This window comes from Notechis scutatus, chromosome 4, assembly GCF_049901735.1.
Source record: "Notechis scutatus isolate UNSWTSFEM ecotype Mainland chromosome 4, rNotScu1.2, whole genome shotgun sequence".
Classification (NCBI taxonomy): Eukaryota; Metazoa; Chordata; class Lepidosauria; order Squamata; family Elapidae; genus Notechis; species Notechis scutatus.
Window position 1 is genome coordinate 155,497,976 of NC_142012.1, and position 19,924 is coordinate 155,517,899.

At 37.6% G+C, this 19,924-nt stretch overlaps 1 protein-coding gene across 16 annotated transcripts in view; it reads left to right on the forward strand.

The window, feature by feature from the left end:
- Window positions 1-19,924, forward strand: part of NAALADL2 (N-acetylated alpha-linked acidic dipeptidase like 2) — a 625,547-nt gene that overhangs the window by 461,754 nt on the left and 143,869 nt on the right. For all 16 annotated transcript variants that reach the window (XM_087965359.1, XM_087965362.1, XM_087965366.1 and 13 more), the window contains one exon: window positions 4,001-4,147. In XM_087965359.1, coding sequence (XP_087821485.1) covers window positions 4,001-4,147 — 147 coding nt within the window. The remainder of the gene's footprint in view (window positions 1-4,000; window positions 4,148-19,924) is intronic.

The following is a 19,924-nucleotide window of genomic DNA, read 5'->3' on the forward strand; positions in this document are numbered from 1 at the left end:
GCTAGTCATTTGCATTCAGGGATATGCAGGGGTGGGATTCAAACTTTTTAGCAACTGGTTCTGTGGGCGTGTCTTAGTTGCTGGCATGGCTTGGTGGTCATGTTATTGGCTGAGTGTGGCCAACTCAATATCACTCACATCGAGGCACGCATCTCCTCGCCTGGCCTCTCATGACTCTGGGGATGCTGCAACAGTCGTAAGTGTGAAAAATGGTCATAAGTCACTTTTTTCAGTGCCATTGTAAATTTGAATGGTCACTCCACACAAGCAAAGGAGGGGGAAAAAACTCCAGATAAGTTCCTGAAACAGGAAGTCTAGTCCTACCAAGAATGTAATAAGGGTTAACGGAGAGACAGTTTCTGTAAGCAACACCAGATTGTTTCCTTCCTGCCTTTCTTACAGGATTAGGCCAGTAATTTCTTCTATCAACCAGTTCTCTGAACTGCTTAGAATGTTAACAACCAGTTCTAGCAAATAGGTGCGAACTGATAGAATCCCACCCCTGGGGATATGCCATCATCTATCTCCAGTCCACAACAGTCCTTTCAACAGTTCCAAGAAGGCGCCACACCCATTTGCACTACTGAGGTGACCTTGACAACACAGAAAAACCTCCAGGTGGACTCAACTGTCTGCAAGGAGTTAACATCCTTTCATTTCCCAATTCAGAGCTGAAAAAGCTTCTTGGATGAGAAGCAAAACAACTTCAAAGAAAAATCAGAAAGTCCAGTTGCTTCTTTTAAAAGCACCTTTGAGGCAACAGGATTATTGTAGTAAAATAAACTTTGCAAAATAATCATTGAATAGAACTTTACAAAACAATTACTATTGAAATTTGCCTATGAATGATCATGACTGATCTCTCAGTGGTTAATCAACTAGGGTTTGGTTAATTAATCTATCAATCCAAACAACCTGTGATGATTGGCGATTAGAATTGCTAATCAAAAGTTGGAATTGGTGGGGTTGGAAGGGTCTTGAAGAATTGAAAACTAAATCCTGCCTTTTTAAAATCTTTGCCATGACATCACATACTTGCATCAAAGGGATGGAGCTTGAGATGTGATATTCTGATAGTGCTTTTGATTTTGCGATGAAATAAAATTGCGCAGATGATGCTTTTTCAGAGCGAGGGGGGGAAGGGAGAGAGAACAATTGGGGTGGTGTAGATGGAATCCTCTTCTAATCCTCTAAGGCAGGGTTGTCAAACACAAGGCCCCTGGGCCAGATTCAGCCCATCGGGTGCTTAGATCTGGCTCACGGGGCTGACCTAAAAAGAGCAAAGGACTGGCCCATAGTGCCTCTGCCAGTGAAAATAATGGAGCTTGGGCAGGCCATGTGTGGCCCTCCTGAGCTCTGTTTTCACTGGCAGAGGTTGCAGAAGGCTGTCGCAGATGAAAACAAAGCTTGGGAGCCTGTTTTCATTGGCAAAGCGCTCAGACCACCATAAGTGCCCCCAATACAAGTGATATCGAGCTGGCCATACCCACCCCAGGCTTCCAAAGTCAAACACAACCCTTATGTGGCTCTCAATGAAGTCGGGTTTGACACCCTTGCTCTAATGGAACCCCAGTCCTAGATCTAAGAAAACCTCCATCTATGACAACAACCCCCAGTTTAAAAATAGGTATATCCAGGGGTGGGATCCGACAGAGTTAACTACCAGTTCGATCATTTATGAGGTTCAATGATTTACAATGTGCTTCCCTGCACACTGCCAGCGTGTGCCTGTAAATCATCATCAGCATGCTGTGTGCAGAGAAGCAGCCTTTCAAAAAGCCCTTTTTTCTTGCTTTTTTAACTGCAGCTGTGCCCCGAAAGGCAGCTGAAGTTGAAAATAATCAGGAAATAAAGGTCGGGTAAGAGCCCAGGTGGGCGGGTGGGCAAAAACATCAGCAGACATAGAACCGGTTCTATGTCTGCTGCCCTTAAGAGCTACCGGTTCTACAGAGGTGGACAGAACCGGTAGAAACCCACCCCTGGGTATATCCTTGCCAAGCAAGATGTAGAATGACAGCCATAGATATGCCACAATAATATAATAACCTGTTTTATTATAAATAATAATTGACTTAATCATTTCTTAAATGTTAACACTCTGTATCATTTCCACGTTCCCACTATTCATATAACCTCAAATATATGCAAATAACTTGAGGAGAAGAAACAAAAACAAAATTAATTCAGGAAAGTTTGGCAATATCAGCCAAACCCATAAATCCTTGGATTAATGGGATTATGCTTTCATTTTGAAGGAAGAAAGAAAAGTAACAAGAACACCTCCCTAAGCCAGAGGGTGCATGATAAACCCATTAAATTTTGCCACCCATAATTAGTAGTATAGCCATTGTATCACAATGCATTCATCAAGTTTGTTTACTGAAGAATAGAATGAGAACCAGAGCCTTTAATTAAAGCTGACCAAATTGCTGTCAAGAAGAGACTTGCAAGCAGCAATTTCTAATTAAAATGAATTCCCCTAGTAGTAGTGTTCTCTCTGAGTACATCTTTTAAAAGATGGGTTGTAGCTACCAGAAATGCCATGCATATGCCTGATAAAATCTGGCAGTGTTACAGTAATTGGAAGATTGAGTAGCAAAAGCTGAAGAAAATGGCCTGCAAAACACAGAGGCAAATAATTTAGTGTTAGGAATTTATTTTCCTGCTGTTGAAATGGCATCCAAAAGGATGGACATCTTAAGCCAAGAAGTTAAAGTTGATTCCTAAACAACTCTAGGCAGCTCCATGTCATCCTTTGGGGCCTAATTGAGGCCTGGAATTATTTTTAATGAATCTATCTAGTCGGACAAAGACAGAACAGTGTGGCACCAATATACGGTATAAAGGCCTGATTCTGAATGGCTTCTCTCTCTCTCATAAGCTAAACAGAACTGATCCATCATATCTTAGCTTACTTGATAAAAACAATGAGGTGATCTATAAAAACATAAATAAATAAACGATGAGCACACCCACCCAAATATCTGACCTGGTGCATTAAAAGCTGAGTATCTTGGGTCATGAGAAAAGGTTTAGGGAACATTGATCTTCGCAATTTTTCAGAAGGCAATAGCAATAGTACTTAGACTTACATATCATTTCATATTCCTTTACAGCACTTTCTGGATGGTTTTCAACATCAGCATATTGTCCCCAACAATCTAGGTTCTCATTTTACCAACCTCAGGAAGGATGGAAGGCTAAATCACTCTGGTTCTCATTTTACCAACCTCAGGAAGGATGGAAGGCTGAATCAATCTTGAGCCCCATTGGGATTGAAGTCCTGGTAATGGGAAGATCTAGCCTGCGATACTGCATTCTAACCACTGCACCACCAGGGCTCCTTAAGATGCAAGTTTTCAATCATAAACTTAATGTGATGGAAAGCCTAATAGTTTGTATTGGTTAAGGAAGGAAGGAAGGAAGGAAGGAAGGAAGGAAGGAAGGAAGGAAGGAAGGAAGGAAGGAAGGAAGGAAGGAAGGAAGGAAGGAAGGAAGGAAGGAAGGAAGGAAGGAAGGAAGGAAGGAAGGAAGGAAGGAAGGAAGGAAGGAAGGAATCATTGTTGCATTTGAGATTATACTGTCTATCATTAATTCTCCCAAATCTTGTTTCTTCTCTGGGATCCTTGATGCTTTCTGAGCTTGGGTGGTTTTCTTGAAGAAATCTCATTAGTGCTAGCAAGAAAATCATCAGAGAGCATTAAGGGGATCACTTCAACCTTGAGTAACAAATATCCTGTTTCTCCTGTATATTCCCTCCTCAGCTCACTGACACATTCATGAGTAGGACCATGAGGGCAAGCTCATCCAATTGGTTCCATTGCTGTTAATGGTGTCCAAGTATATCCTTTCTTCCAGTTTTGCAGCTTGGACATCACAATGAGCCCTGTGTTGGATGATCCTGGCTTGGGGATGCTTTACATTCATTTGCCTTATTTTTTTTTCTTTTTGCACCTGCAGTTTTTGATCCTAATCTTACATTGCATTTTGTTTGTTCCAGAACTACAAGTTCACCTGTCTTGGGCCAGAGAAGTGCATGGAATCCAATGCTAGCTCAATTCAAATGCAAGGGGATTCTGATTATTTCATCAACCATCTTGGAGTCCCGGCTTTGCAATTTTCATACCAAGATTCGGCCATGTTAGAGGTAAAAACATACTAAACCAATCTTATTTCATTTTTCAACATTATGACTAAATTTCTAGACCAGTGAAACACTGTGGACATAATATATCTCATACTTAGACTTCAGCAAGGCATTTGACAAAGTAGACCAGTGGATCTAAAGTAGATCTTGAAAAGTTAGAAAAAAATGGGATAGATAGCATCATCATCAGATGGATTTGTAATTGTCTGACAAATGGTGCTCAGCAAGTAGTCCTTAATGGGTCTACGTCTACATGGAGGGAAGTAAGCAGTGGGATACTCTTCAATATCTTCATAAATGACTTAGATGAGGGAACAGAAAGGGAGCATATCTAATTTGCAGTTGATACTAAACTGGCAAGAATACCCAACATCCTAGATCAGTGGTCGTCAACCGGTGGGCCGCAGCCCACTGGTGGGCCATGAGAACATTTTGGTGGGCCACAGAGAAATCTCACCCCAAGAGCACCCCCCCAAAGCAATTAATCCAGGCTTCACAGAAACACAAGGCTATGCCACCCACATGGCCCATGGGAACTCTCCCCACCCACTCACTCCTTACCCAGAAAACTTACCAGCTAAATTGCTATTTTTCCTTTTTCAGACCATCATCTGGTCTCTGTGCTGGGAGATTTAGATTAGCTAGGAAGCAGAAAATGGTTGGATTTCTTGCTTTCTAGCTAGTCTTTAGATCTTCGGCTCTGCTTTTAAGTAGAGCCGAACTTCCCTTAGGACTGAAGGTTTGCTTGCAAGCAAAATCAGTGCAAACTCACGGCAAACAAATTTGAGAGACTGAGCTGGCCGATGGCAGATAGATAGATCACTGAGTGATTCTGTGAGCGACTCAATCTGCCTGCTTTGCCTGATTTTGGGTAAAAGTTGCTCTTTTTTAAAATAAAAAATTCAATATTTACATGCATGGTGTGTTGTGAGTTAATTTTGTGAGTTTGCTTGCAAACAAATTTTATGTGACAGACTGAGCTAGCCGATGGCAGATAGATAGATCTCTGAATGAATCTGTGATTCTGTGAGCAACTCAATCTGCCTGCCTGCTTTGCCTGATTTTGGGTAAAAGTTTCTCTTTTTTTATAAAAAAATCAATATTTACATGCATGGTGTGTTGTAAGTTAATTTTATGAGTTTGCTTGCAAGCAAATTTTATGTGACTGACTGAGCTAGCCAATGGCAGATAGATAGATCACTGAATAAATCTGTGATTCTGTGAGCAACTCAATCTGCCTTCCTGCTTTGCCTAATTTTCGGTAAAAGTTTTTACCAAAAAGTTTTTTACCAATTACCAGCAATCCTTGATCTCTCTCTTGCCTTCCCAGCAACTAGGAGAGATGATCAAGATGTTTTCATCTGTATTTTTTAAATAACATGTGGTGAAAGCTAATCAAGGATGTCTCAAGGTCCCATCTCATTTATGCATAACTGGAAAAATGAATCTAGGATTAAAGGGCAAGTCTAAATGGGGCTGTGGGAAGAGAGTGGATACTTAAAATGCCTTAAAAACAATATGGCTGCTGTTTGATACAGACTATTAGAAGTAGATCAGGCACAGACAAGTTGGTTGGTCAGTTCCTATTGCAATCAATGGATCAATGCTTGGTTCTCACTAATGAGAGTTAGTTTGAGATAGTAGTTAAGATGTTGGCCTAGAAACTAGGAGACTGTGAGTTCTAGGCCTGCAATAGGCATGAAAACTGGCTGAGTGAGTTCAGGCCAATCACTGGAAACTGAGAATTCTAGTCCCATCTTTGGCATGAAAGCTGGCTGGGTGGCTTTTGGCTGATCACTGTCTCAACTCACCTCACCTTAACTCAAAGGGTTATTAAAGGGAAAATAGGAGGAGAAAGGAGTATTAGGTATATTTACTGCCTTTAGTTGCTTAAAATAATAAAGGAGGAATAAAAATTAAATAAAATACAGTTCAGTGTGAAATATTTATTTATTTATTTATTTATTTGAATGTTTGTTTGTTTGATTGATTGATTTCTATAGATGCCTATCTCAGCAAAAAACTCTGGGCGGCTCACAATTCAAAAACATGTATTACAATTAAAATCTTTTTTTTTTTTTTAAACAAGTTTTATTAATTTTTTTCAAAACACACAAGTCGTCATTATCCATTACATATTTAAACCTTTTTCCATTATAAATTTAACAAGTCAGATAAACTATAATTCTGTTTTAAACCATTTCCATATAAACATACAAAAACCTCTTATCCATTTTTCTTTCTTTCTCTTTACTCTTATTCCATTTTATTATTATTATTTCATCTATTTCTTTCTGACTTAGTTACCATTATTCTCATTCTATATTTCTGCAAGGTTTCATTAATTCTCCCCCCCCAAAAAAACATATATACACAACACACAAAACATAAAAAAGATCTTTTTGGAAAGTAACTTGGACCCAGGTATTTCTTTCTTCATGGACTTCAACTGTATTCATACTCATCTTACATATCATTACTTATTTTATTTACCATTCTAAATCTTCTATATTAACTTCTCCCCATATTCACTCTTTTTAATTCTATCTTAATTAATCATCTTAATTTGAGTCATTATATTTGTATCTTTTGTCCATTCTTTATTGTACCTTTGTCTCATTCCTTATAAAAAAAAAAAAAGAAATTTCTCCTGAAATCACTAATCAGAGTATGATGCCTTTCTATCTCCCGACTAAATTAATCAAATTAATCTTTAGAATACCCAATCCGATTTTGCTTGGTACATTCTAACTGAATAATACATCCAAAATAATTAAATACATAGTTAAACAATAGATCTAAATATTAAAAACAAATACTATAATGAAAATTTTATAATAACATCAATCCCATAATCTTATTAAACTCTTTAATTAAAGCTCAATATTCTAAATCTCCCCTCATATTATATTTTAAAACCAATCATTATTAACATTTCAACATTTTAATCTCTTATCAACTCTTAAGCCATTTAAGTTTTCTATTTCTAATACAATACTACCATATCATCTTATGTACCTTGCAAAATCTCTTTGAAGAAATTATACTTATCCTTTATCCCTAAAAAAATTCCTTTTTTCCCATTTAATTTCAAAACTTTGTAGCTTTTCTCCACCTTTTCCTTTCTTTCTTCTCCCAACAAATCTTTCTACCCCCTTCTTCTAGCCTCTGCCTTACTGGCTTCTCTTCTCTGTCGTATTCCTCTTCCCTTTTGTTTACCATCCTTATATTGATTTTGCACCTTGTTTTTCCCTTTCTTAAATGTTTTTTAAATCTTAAGTCCTTTATTTCTCTTCTCTTCCTCTTCCTTCCCTCTTGGTCGAGTTCTGAGATTTATTAAAGATGGTTTCCTCTCCTTCTTCTTCTTCTGCTGTCTTCATCTGCTGCAATGTTTGTTGATAGTTAATAAGCGCCATTTCTAAAAAAAGGAAGGCTTCTTTCAAACCAGCTTTACCATTTTTTTTTGCTTGCTCATAATCTTTTCTCAGTTCCTCAATAGAAGGAGCCATTATAAATCTTTTCTTTTCTCTTACAACAGTCAGAATATTCCAAAGGAAAAATAAGACAATCCCAAAGTTATCAGTCAGTCCAAACCAAGACAGAGTTCCCACTCTCTCCTCCTAGGGTAGTATCAATCAGAGAAAAGAAAGTCCAAATCTGTTTCTTAAAATCTTATTGCAATATATTTTAGTCTTTCAATCCTTAAGGCATCTCCTCCAACAAAGTCTTAGCATACAAATATTTTTTTAGTCCTCTCTTTTCCCACTCATCGCTTAAAGCCAGTTTTCACCTAAAAAAATAGATTTCTTAATATTCACTTTTTATTCCGTAGAAAAAGAGGGTAAGCTATCCTTTCAGCACCATTAAACTGCCGCTTTTTTCCTCTTCTCGAAGGTATCATTCAGAAAGTCATACTTTTCAGGAATTTTGTTAAATATGTCTTAGAGTCCTAGGAGCCAAGAAAAACTTTCTCCTTTCAAGCACTTTCTCCACTTCCTCCTGCGCATTCTTACCCGGCTGCCAGCTTCTTTGTGGCGGCCATTACGGACCGCCGCTGCACCGTCCTGGGAAAAGGGGTTCTGCCGGCCGGGAGGGGTCTGCAAAACCCCAAACCCTTCTCCGGATCCCCTACCTTCAGCTGCCCCTGCAGGGCAGCCTAGCTCCACCCGCCTGGGTCGGAGCCCCAAAAACGGCTAGCGCGGCGGGGATCACGCAGCCGCAAATCCCTGCCGCCGCGGAAGCCGACAAACCGGAAGTCCACAATTAAAATCTTTAAAATGTTTTAAAACAACAAAAACCAGTAAAAAAATCCATTAAGACGTCTAACGTTTGCTTTAGTGTCAGTAAAAGGTATACAGTTTAAGGAAGATATGGTCCCGCTATGAAAAGCAAAATTTATTTTAAGACTCAGGATCATATTCAGGACTCAGAGCTCCACACAAATAGCCATCCAGAGATGTTAACCGTGATGGAAATAAATAAGCACATAGTGCCTGGAATTCACAGTATAAATGGAAATCTATTTAAAGGTGTTTCCTTAAAGACATTTAAGCCAGAAGCAACCAAAAATTTGTTTTTTTCAATATTGGCATTCTCTGCATGTGTAGACTTCTAAAATGTTGCAGTAATGGCCATATTGTCTGGAGAAATTTGGAAGTTAAAGTCCACAGATTGGGAGGATAACCAGAAGGAGATCACTAGACATTAGTTATTAAACTGCATCATCTGGTGCTTCCTCCATATTTCTTACAATATTAAAAGGAAAGTGTATAATTTACTTTCTTAGCATGTAGAAAGTTGCCAAGTCAGTTGCTGGCACTTCTTGCAAAAAAATAAAATAAATCCTTCCTGAAGTTCAACAAAGATTGTATGACTTTGGCATTATTTCATTTAAAATATTTCCTTGTGTAAATAGGTGTCATGAGTAAACATCAAAACTGGGAATATATCTTTGATAAGGTGTTCTAAGTCCCGTCATTGTCCTTAAGGAAAATTGTTTTATTTTTTGGGGGGGGGGGAGTGGGGGGAGGTGCTTTCATTTTTGGAATTATCTGCCAAAATAAAGCAGGATCTTGGAATCCATTCGGTGTTGGCATCTGCACTACTAATTTGCTAATAATTAAATTTCACAAAGGCAGCACTGTCTCTGGATTTGCCAAAAATTACAGTGATTCTTTCTTTTATTTCTCCCCTCCCCACATTATTTAATAAGAAATGGTTCTGCTAATTGAAATGTCCTGTCGTTGGTATATTTTATTTTTAGCAAAAAGACTTTTCAATTTGTGAAACACTGTTGCACCAATTAGGGAAATCATTCTGCTTTAGATTAAATACAAGGCGAAGGTTGTCATAAAAGAAATGGAAAAGCAGATGTTCCATGATTAAGTGTGCAATGTTTATGACAGGCTTGTGGTCCAAGGCTCATTTCTTCTGTCACTTAACAGCTGGTCTACACAGCTTCTGTTTCAGAATTGGTACTATGTAGGGCATAGGTGAGAATTGGAAGGCTTCAACTTCATCAAAGGAGGAATTTTTTCCTGTAGCATCTATCTTGATTGAGAATCTTGAGAATCTTGACATGACAGATGCAAGCAGGGCTTTTATGACATAAAATAGTACATTAAAGAATTCTAAAAGCAATATATAATTTTCATTCATTCATTCATTCATTCATTCATTCATTCATTCAGAGCCAACCAGTTGGTTAGAAGATGGACTTTAAAGATGGATTAAAAAAAATCTTTCTTCCTTCCTTCCTTCCTTCCTTCCTTCCTTCCTTCCTTCCTTCCTTCCTTCCTTCCTTCCTTCCTTCCTTCCTTCCTTCTTTCCTTCCTATCTATCTATCTATCTATCTATCTATCTATCTATCTATCTATCTATCTATCTATCTATCTATCTATCATATATCTGTCTATATCAGGACTGTCAAACTTGTGGCCCATGGGTTGGATATGTTATGCTCTGGCCATGCCCCACCCAGTTTAGCATATATGTATATATATACACAGTATATATGCCTATCATGTCTGTCTGTCTGTGTCTGTCTGTCCGTCTGTCCGTCCATCCATCCATCCATCCATCCATCCATCCATCCATCCATCCATCCATCCATCTATCTATCTATCATCACCTTCAGAGTGCTGGAGGCATTTCTATGTGACAAGGAGTTCACACATGAGAGTAAAAATGTGATATCAGCTCTTCACAGCAGCCTTCATACCACACTTAATGTCTCTGGTGGCAGCTAACTTTGGCAAGAAATTTCTTTCTCTGGAGTGTACAAGGATTTTCATAATCCCCAACTAGTGTTGTCTTGACCTTAAATAGATTTGGAGGGCTCTGGGTTAATGAAAGCTGTGTTGGAATGCCATTTTGGAGAAGTATGTGGTTCCTAATTTAACTCATTCTTCAATGGTTCTGGACAATTCAGATGAGTCTACTTCCCGGGACCATAAAGGATCCCACTTAGGATTTGAATAAACAGGCAGGTATTTTTAACCTGAGGTAAGATGAAAATGGATAAATATAACACAGGCCATCAGTGACTAGATTCATGCTGGCAGGTGTAGTAGATCAATGCAGTATATCTTTAGCAGAATGAAAATACCATAGCTTGTGATCAATTTAATGATAATAAGAAACTCAGCCCTGGGAGAATATTACATCTGTCCCATAAAAGTCTAATAAACAAATATATTGTAGTAGTTCAATGCCAAGAAAGATCTTTTTAGTATCTGCTGTTTAAGAATATGGCTTCAGTTGTCTTACCATAAGACCTCTCCTGGATATCTTATATCTGCAATTATATCTGAAGCTGTTCAGAATGATAAAATAATGTGGTCATGCTAATAGCACCTTTCTCCAAGTAGTTAATTAGTATGGAATGAATGGAGGAAAAAGCCAATTGTTTTCTATTGTTCAAGTAAGGTTTTTAAAAGATTTCATCTTTAAAAAAAAGAATGTTACTGGCATAATTGTTTTTGAAGACCTAGTATTGATATTTTGGGAAAAGGCTGATACTTTAAATAATTTGTCTGGACTTATCAGCATAAAAGTAAGTTAAAAGTAGCAAAGGGAGTGATTGCATTCATTTATCAACTTAGTACATGTTCAAAATTCCCAATTTTCTACCGCATATTCTGTTTAATTATGCTGTACAAGTCTTTGGAATCATTTCTAAGTACTGGAGCATGTGACATTTCAAACACAGCACCTGTTTGCCATTCTTTAAATAGCCATTCTTTAAATAGCCACATCAGCCATTGGATCGCATCATTCAGGATCACATAGTAGCTGTGGAGGGTAGCCATGAATTCCCAAAAGACTCAACTGCTTTAAAGACTTGCAGACAAGTGCTGAAAAGCTGACAGCCAGGGGTGGGATTCTACAGGTTTGCACCTATTCGCTAGAACCGGTTGTTAACATTCTAAGCAGTTCGGAGAACTGGTTGTTAGAAGAAATTACTGGCCTAATCCTGTAAAGGGAGGCAGGAAGGAAACATTCTGGTGTTGCTTACAGAAACTGCCTCTCCATTAACCCTTATTACATTCTTGGCAGGACTAGACTTCCTTTCAGCATCCCCACAGTCATGAGAGGCCAGGTGAGGAGATGCGTGCCTCGATGTGAGTGATGTTGAGTTGGCCACGCCCAGCCAGTCAAATGACCACCAAGCCACACCCACCAACTAAGTCACGCCCACAGAACCGGTTGTTAAAAAAATTGAATCCCACCCCTGCTGACAGCCCTGTTCGAGACCTGAGCACTACACAATGAGTTCCCATTACTTGCCCCAGCTCCTGCCCGCCTATCTGTTCAAAATCATACAAATGTGAGTAGATAAATAGATACCACTTCTGTGGGAAGATAATATAGTCATACTGACCACAGGACCTCAGAAATGTCTTTGGACAATTCTGGCTGCCTCGGATTGAGAAACAGAGATGAGCAGTTCCCTCTAGAGTTGAACATGACTGGATAGAGGAAATCTTTACCTTTACCTTTCTAGGCCCATGCTCCTATAGGCATACTGGTGAGGCTATTCTTTTTTCCTACAGTTGATCAAGATTCTATATCTCCCCACTCATTTGTTTGCTGGTCAAATAGAGTTACTTACACAAAATACTCAACTGCAATCTCCCATTTATTATTATTTTTAAACAGTATTATTATTATATTTTTTTAAAAGGTATGGAGATTTCTCTTTCTCTTTTTGCTTTCCCTATAATGGTGAATGACTTTTCAGTAACTATAAGCAGATTTAGGATTAGCAGCTATATTAGAGAGCACTATTCATATGTCTATGGAGATTCTCAGTCATCCAGGTAATGGCTCCCTCAAAGGTGCTTTTTCAAAGGGCCCCTTTTCCTTGAAGACATTTTGCTTCTTCAGTTCTGACTGAATGGTGGAAGATGGAAAATTTATATTTTTTGCAATAACCTGGTCCTTTACACTCTGGGAGTTACTATTCAGATGACCCTGAGGGCACATATAAACCTCCTGGTGGCCTCAACGACTTTCAGAAGGAGTGCTAACAACACATGACTGCAAGAAATATAAATCCTTCCACCCTCCACCATTCAGACAGAACAGAAGAAGCTTCTTGAATGAGAAGCGAAATATCTTTAAGGAAAAACAGTCCAGTTGCCCCTTGAAAAAGCACATGTGGGAGAAAATTATTCTTATGTTTCCTCTTATCCCTGGTTTGTTGAAGGTGGGAATAGGAAAGGAGCAGATTTTTTGAAAGAATTGTAAAATTGTAATTGCCTCACACTGGAATTCAAGATGTACTTCTATTTGGAACTGGAGTTCTGTCCCTCTTCTTGAGGTTAATAGAGACTAGTGCACTGAAGAATAGCTGAAAGAGGAGAGAACCTTAGGATTTTATTGTGTTGAGAAAGAGGAGGAAGCATCAGAATATACTGACATTGATTATGCTGATGGCTACCACTGTCGGTTTTAAAGGGATAGGAAAAAATACGCAAAATAAGCCATTCATAGTTACTATTCATGATGAACCAAAGATGGCTTTCAAAAAGGCAACTGTACTTTCTTTTTTTTTCTTTGAAAATGTTCCACTTCTCATCCTAGAAGTTTCCTCAGTTCAGAATGGAAGAAGCTTCTTGGATGAGAAGAAAAACATTGTCAAGGGAAAAAAAATATCAAAAAAGTCCAGTTGCCTTTTGGCAAAAGCACTTTTGGGACAACCATGATCTGGATAATTGAGAAATTCCATAGATATTCATGACGACTGCTTACTACTTCATATTTACAAGGAATTAACTTGAATACTGGCTATATGGAGCAACAGATGAAGATAATAACTCCATTCCTGTGCATGTTTTTCAGCTTGGATAAGTCTTTGGACTGGTTTAAGAGTGCTTATTTCATTTCATTTCACCTCATTTGATTTCATTTACTTAGCCAACAATACCGTTCTACAGACTTTTAGCATCGATGAGTGTTGTGTCATTTTGTTTGCATAACCGTAGGCGCATACTGTCTAAACATCAGAAATGAAAGGACTGATGACAAAGGCTTGTGAAGCCTCCAAAATACACCCACACCCACTGAAGTACTCTTTGGCATTTAGATATTGACACAGCAGCATAAGATTCAGATTTAAGAAGATTTAATCAGTTTAGAATGTGGCCCTTAATCAAATATGTCATTTATAGAGGATTTAGAAACTTTTTGAATATATGTTATTTTCTTGCTCATATCTGATTTCCTGGAATTACAGTGGCCTTTTAGATAGCGGAAGTATTTGGAAAGATTAAGAAAATGTTATTGGTTGCTTAGTTCAAAAGAAAAAAATATATATCAAAATATATGTGGCAAAACAAACATAAAATCATGACTTGACTGAAATTTTGCCAGACGTTAACAGAATATGGAGTTTTATCAAAAAGCAGCACCTCTCTCATAGAGAGATCTGTTCAGTGCATACTGTAATATATTAAAATATATTAAATATAATTAAATATTTAATATAATATATTAAAATATATTAAATGGCAAATAGAGCTGCCCTCCCAAATTACTAGAGCATATAGATAGTATCTTTTTTATAAGTTATAGAGTATTGTATTTATTTATCTACTCTGGAATGAATTGCTACAAAGATTATGTTGTCTTCTCTTTCTTTCATCTCACAAAAACCAAGCTCTCATAAAATTCCAAAATCCAACATACAGATAAATACACACACTTTTTTTTAAGTGCAAAGGAATATTTAGAGATTGGAGGGATTGAAGACATAGGAGTTTAAGGCAAGTGTTCAACCATTGTAGCTGATTATTGTTTGGTTATATACCATCAACTGGTTGTTGAATCTTAGCAATCACAAAGCTGCACTTTCTTCTAGATCAGGGCTCTCCAACCTTGGCAACTTTAAGACTTGTGGACTTCAGCTCCCAGAATTCCTCAGCCAGCTCTGTTGAAGTCCACAAGTCTTAAAATTGCTAAGGTTGGAGACCCCTGTCCAGTGGTGGGATTCAGCCAGTTCCCACCACTTAGGGAGAACCGGTTGTTAACTTTCTGAGCAGTTTGGTGAACTGGTTGTTGGAAGAAATCATTAGGGCAGAGAACGGGTTGTTAACTTATTTGAATCCTATCACTGCCCCTGTCCCAGATGACTTTGCCTTTTGGATGCCCCAATAGTGTACCCACTGCCATTTTTTGATCTTTTTCAGGGAAAGATAATCCCAATTGGATTTGGAATTGTGTCTTTCCTATTTCAAAAATAATGGTTGGTTTATATAAACTATAAAAAAGAACTGAATATTCATTATTATAATCCTCAGTGTTAAAGTCTCCCATAATCTAAAGAAGGCTTGCAAAATAACCAATAGTTTTTCTCAGAGATTATTTATTCATTATTCACCATTTTTATTCTGTCCATTTATAACAATGCTTAGTTCATAAGGTGACATATTTTGTTCTGACTTAGTATGACAGATAGCTCAAGATTACAGCTGCTATTACTTTGTTTTTAGAAAATACTATGCTTTGCAACCTCTAAAAATGAAGATGGATTTCCCCTATGGTACTTTTGTCATTTATTAACAAAAGATTTGAGATCAAGATAAAGAATTTTATAGCAGCTGTCCAAATTCTAACAATGTAAAGTTTTCAGGACATTTATTTTTACCATCCAAACAATAAAAGTTGTTTTCCATATCTTCTGTTAAACATTAAGTGCTGTTCCTTCTAAAACAAGGCATAAAATTTCGCTACTGTTATATTTCAGGGCTACTGGCAAATTCTTTAATGTCACAAGATCATAAGTTTTAAAAATCAGAGATCAGCATTTTAGAAATCCTATTCAAAGGGAAGAATCTTAGATTAAAATGCTTGGATGAATTTTGATTATTATTGGAGATTACATCCTTTTCAGAGGAAATCCAGAATGATTGTTATTTGTTATGAAATATCTGGCCCTTTTTGAAAGTAACCTTCCAACTTCCTCTGCATTCTCTGACCTATTCACACCTTTTCCCTCCAGAAAACTATGTAAGTTTTATTGCCACGTAAGGATCTAAAAACCTGAGGGGTCCTGGGTGCCTTCTTAGCTTGCTTGTTTTCTTGCAAATGTCTCATAACCCAAACTAAACACAATCATCAGTGCTAAATGTCTATGGAGATTCTCAATCATCCAGGTCATAGTTGTCCCAAAGGTATGTTTTCAAGAGTCATCTGGACTTTCTGTTTTTTCTTTGAAGATGCTTTGCTTCTCATCCAAGAAGTTTCTTCAACCTTTGGGATCAGTGGTGGGATTCAATTTTTTTTAAACTACCGGTTCTGTGGGCGTGGCTTGGTGGGTGTGGCAGGGGATATTGTAAAATCTCCAGTCAGAGGTGGTATTTGCCGGTTCTTCGAACTACTCAAAATTTCTGCTACTGGTTCTAACCCTAAGCCTAACAATGATCAACAGCCTGTTTACATGTAATCATACCTGTCTTAACAGCAGCTAGAATTGTATTTGCTCAGAATTGGAAAAGAGATAAGATATACCGATAGAGGGAAAAGTAATCAAAAAAGATTTGAATGTACAGAAATGAATAGACTAACATTAGAAATCAAAGAAAAGGAAGAATCTGGATATTACATGATGTGGGATTTATTTTATCATATCTTTTCTCTAGCTGGTGAAATAGATATATTGGATAGTACTTATATTATTCATATGGGAATGTGATTATGTTATATTGTTACATTGATAAGCAGAGTATTATTATTAATTGTAAGCACACAAAATATGTACCTTATCAACACATGATTGAAATGGAATGAATTTATTGTATGTAAAAATATAAATAACAAATTGGGGGGAGAAACAGCCTATTTACAAAAACAAAGGAAACATGGCTTTTTATATATAAAATGTGGTATATGTTTTATTTATATTATTTAAATTCTTCAGTCATATCCAATTGTGAAATATATTTTTTTTGTGGCAAAACAATGAATTAACACATGCTGCAGCTAGTTACTGGATTAATCCATTTTGAGTATTTATGAAATACACTGAACCACAAATTAATCAAAAAGTTTGGTTTGCACTACATGTTAAGCTAGAGAAAACCTAATAAAGTTCAACACTAACCATGTGTAGCTTATTATATGAAAGTGGCTGTTATGTCCATAGCTGAGCAACTAATGGGAACTCACCCTGTTGTGTGGTGTACACAGGCTGTCAGCTTTCCAGTTGACAAGCTCAGCATCTTTAACCACTGAGCCATCATGCCCCATTAATTTAATTTAATAGTCACTGCAAAAATGTCCATGGTCTGTCTGTCTGTCAATCTGTGTGTGTGTGTGTGTATGTGTGTGTGCAGGCATGTGCATACGTGCGTGCATGTTGGTATATGTTTTGGCTAAGTCCTCCTTTTGAAGTTTTGCAAGAACTCTGTATACTTTTAAGGATTCTTAGAGAAAACTCTTAGTCCTACATGCTGATTTTTCCTACATGGCTGATTTTTCATAGCAAAACTGTCTCCTTAAGTCTAACATTTCCAGCTCCCTTCCAGAAGTGGACTGAGACACATTTTATCATGCAACTTGCGTTGAGCAAATCGGATTTTAATTTGAAGCATGATTATTCATGCCTTACCTTGTGGTGTTTCGTTGCTCTCTAGATTTAAATTGTTATTTTTTTCATTAATTATATTGATATATGGAGACTGTTTTTATGCTAAGAGAAAAGCTGACCTGAGGACTTCTTTTAAAAATACTGCATGCATTCTTCATGTCATAGGTTTAAACAGGTGAATTAAATATCTGCTGATTTATTCAAATGATAGGTTAAATTTTAGTTAAGCTTTTCTTTCTTGCTTAACATGCTTGGAAAACACCCAGCCACCTTGATCAATCTATGCTTCACTGTGATGTGCAAATCCACAGAATTCCAAAAACTTGTGTGAATACAGCTTTAGTGAGGTATAGATGCTAGCATTGCACAGGATGGTACATCAGAAGTATGCTGTCAGCAGCTCCAGTCAGTTGTGCATGCTAAATGTTAAATGAGGCCATGTCTTCTCTCATCTGTAACTTCCTTTTATTGGAAAGATGGGAATCTTGTGCAAAAATCTTGCTTGTACATTAAAAAAAAGTAAAACTGTGTTAGATGAAGAAGGAAGGAGGTGACATAGCTAGCTTAAGCTAGACAAACCCAGTTTTTCCAATAGGAAATAATATTTGTAGCTCAGGGTTGAACTGTGGGGTCCTTGGTGCTTTCTCAGCCTGGTTGCATTTCTGCAGATATTTTATTACCCAACAGTTAGCGCTGATGATGTTACGTAGTTGGGTAATGAACGTCTGCAGGAAAACAACTAAGCTCAGAGAACATCAAGGATCGCACAAACCCCTTTTTGTTAGAAAACCTATTTTGTTTCTTTTTGTTCTTGGTTGTTCTCCTTTTGGGCCCTCACACTCTCTTGCACATTCCTGGAGGGATCAGATGGTTGTTGTTATCAATGAAAAATACACTCCTGTCCCCTATTGGTAGATTCAAGGTTGACTTCCCTTTCCCTTTGTAGATAAATTAGCCAGAAAGTTTTGCAATTTTATCAGTTAGAAACAGAATAGGCTGCAATACTTTAATATTGAGCCATCTTCAGGAAGGCCTATCTTCTACTAGGGATGTAATATCAAGCGCAGGAAATCAGGATTTGGTGGTAGATAAGAGTCAACAGAATTTCAGGCATGCGGGACTTAGATCTCTTGTGGACAAGAAGGCATTCAAGACTTATGATGCATTTGACCCCTCCCTTGGACTTAGCTTGGTCATCTCCTACAGTGAATAATTTACTGCTAGTTGCCTGTTGTTTGTTGATGATAATGGGGTGGGGCTGTATAAAAATCATGCTAAATTATGTATTAAGGCTCTTGGTGGTTGGACTAGAAGACCTCCAAGATCCCATCCAACTTTGTTATTCTGTTAGTTTGATTTGTGATATAGATCCCGAGAGCACCTCTTTGTTGCTATACATAATAAACCTTTTTCAATGTCTTGCCTTGTGCGATAATTAATCCCTTTGCAACCAGGTAAAAATGATCCCAGCATATGAATCAGTCAGTCTACATTTGGTCAACACAAAGATCCTGGCCTTCCTTGTGGCTGCATTGAACGGAGAGGTTCAGAGCTGATTGTCTCATCCTCATCTCATCTGAATGCAAAATGAACCCTCAATAGGATTAGCAGGTTTTCAGAACACATATTTCACTCTTTTCTCATTTGGATCAAATGAAAGCCAAGGCTGCTACTTTGTGTAAAGGATTTGAAAACTTCAATCCAGAATGTTTCCCAGGCTAAACAAAGCTCACAGCCCAGATCCAAAGGAATGCTTGCTGTGATCAAACAACATGAATTTGCACCACAGGAATGACTGAGGCTTTAGCCCCTTGGTGGCTTGACAAAGTAATGAAGTGCCCTTGCATTGCAGCACTTTTTAAACATTCAACATTTTAATCTATGCAACAATTAATCAGAATTACAAGAAGTGATAAGGATGTAGCCATGAAAGAGCTAAGCATAAAAAACAATATATGATTCTGGACTCAAATTGATTAAGACTCAAAAAGAGTACTACGGCATCCTAAAATAAAACTCATTCATTTTGAGTATCCACTCCCTACAGTCACAGAACACTTGGAAAGTGCCTTAAGGGCTTCACATTTTTTCCTTTCATCTCTAGAAATTAAGAGATAGTATCCTATGTGATGATCTTTCCAGATTCAATCCACACCCAGGCCTATTTCCAATGGATTGTTGCATCAGATTTATTAGACCAGACATGGATATTTTATGGCCCTTGGGCTACATCTGGCCTTTTGCCTGTCCCTGTTAGGCCTATGTGGATTGCTTTTATTTTAAAGGCAATATGTATGTATGTATGTATGTATGTATGTATGTATGTATGTATGTATATATATGGTATTCAGCTTTGTTCGGGTATTTTTGCATGTCATTATAGTTGTGCTTTTAAAGTTGTAGCAACGTTTCGGCAGAATCTCAGCTGCCATCATCAGGCTTCTGTATAGTGTTCATCTGTGAGTCAGACTTTCACAGCCGTTTCTGTTTTAAATTTGGTGGTAGCCTACTGCTGTGCCAGAAGGGATTTTTTTTTTCATCCTGATTGGTTGGGAGTCTTGGTCTGTGTTTATTGGTCTTGGAGTTTGCTGTGTTCTGCTTGATTGGTGTTTCTAATATCTTCTGTCTGTTTTGTAGGTTTGTTTTTTTTTGTCTTGATTGGCTGGCAACATTGTGTTTCCTGTATT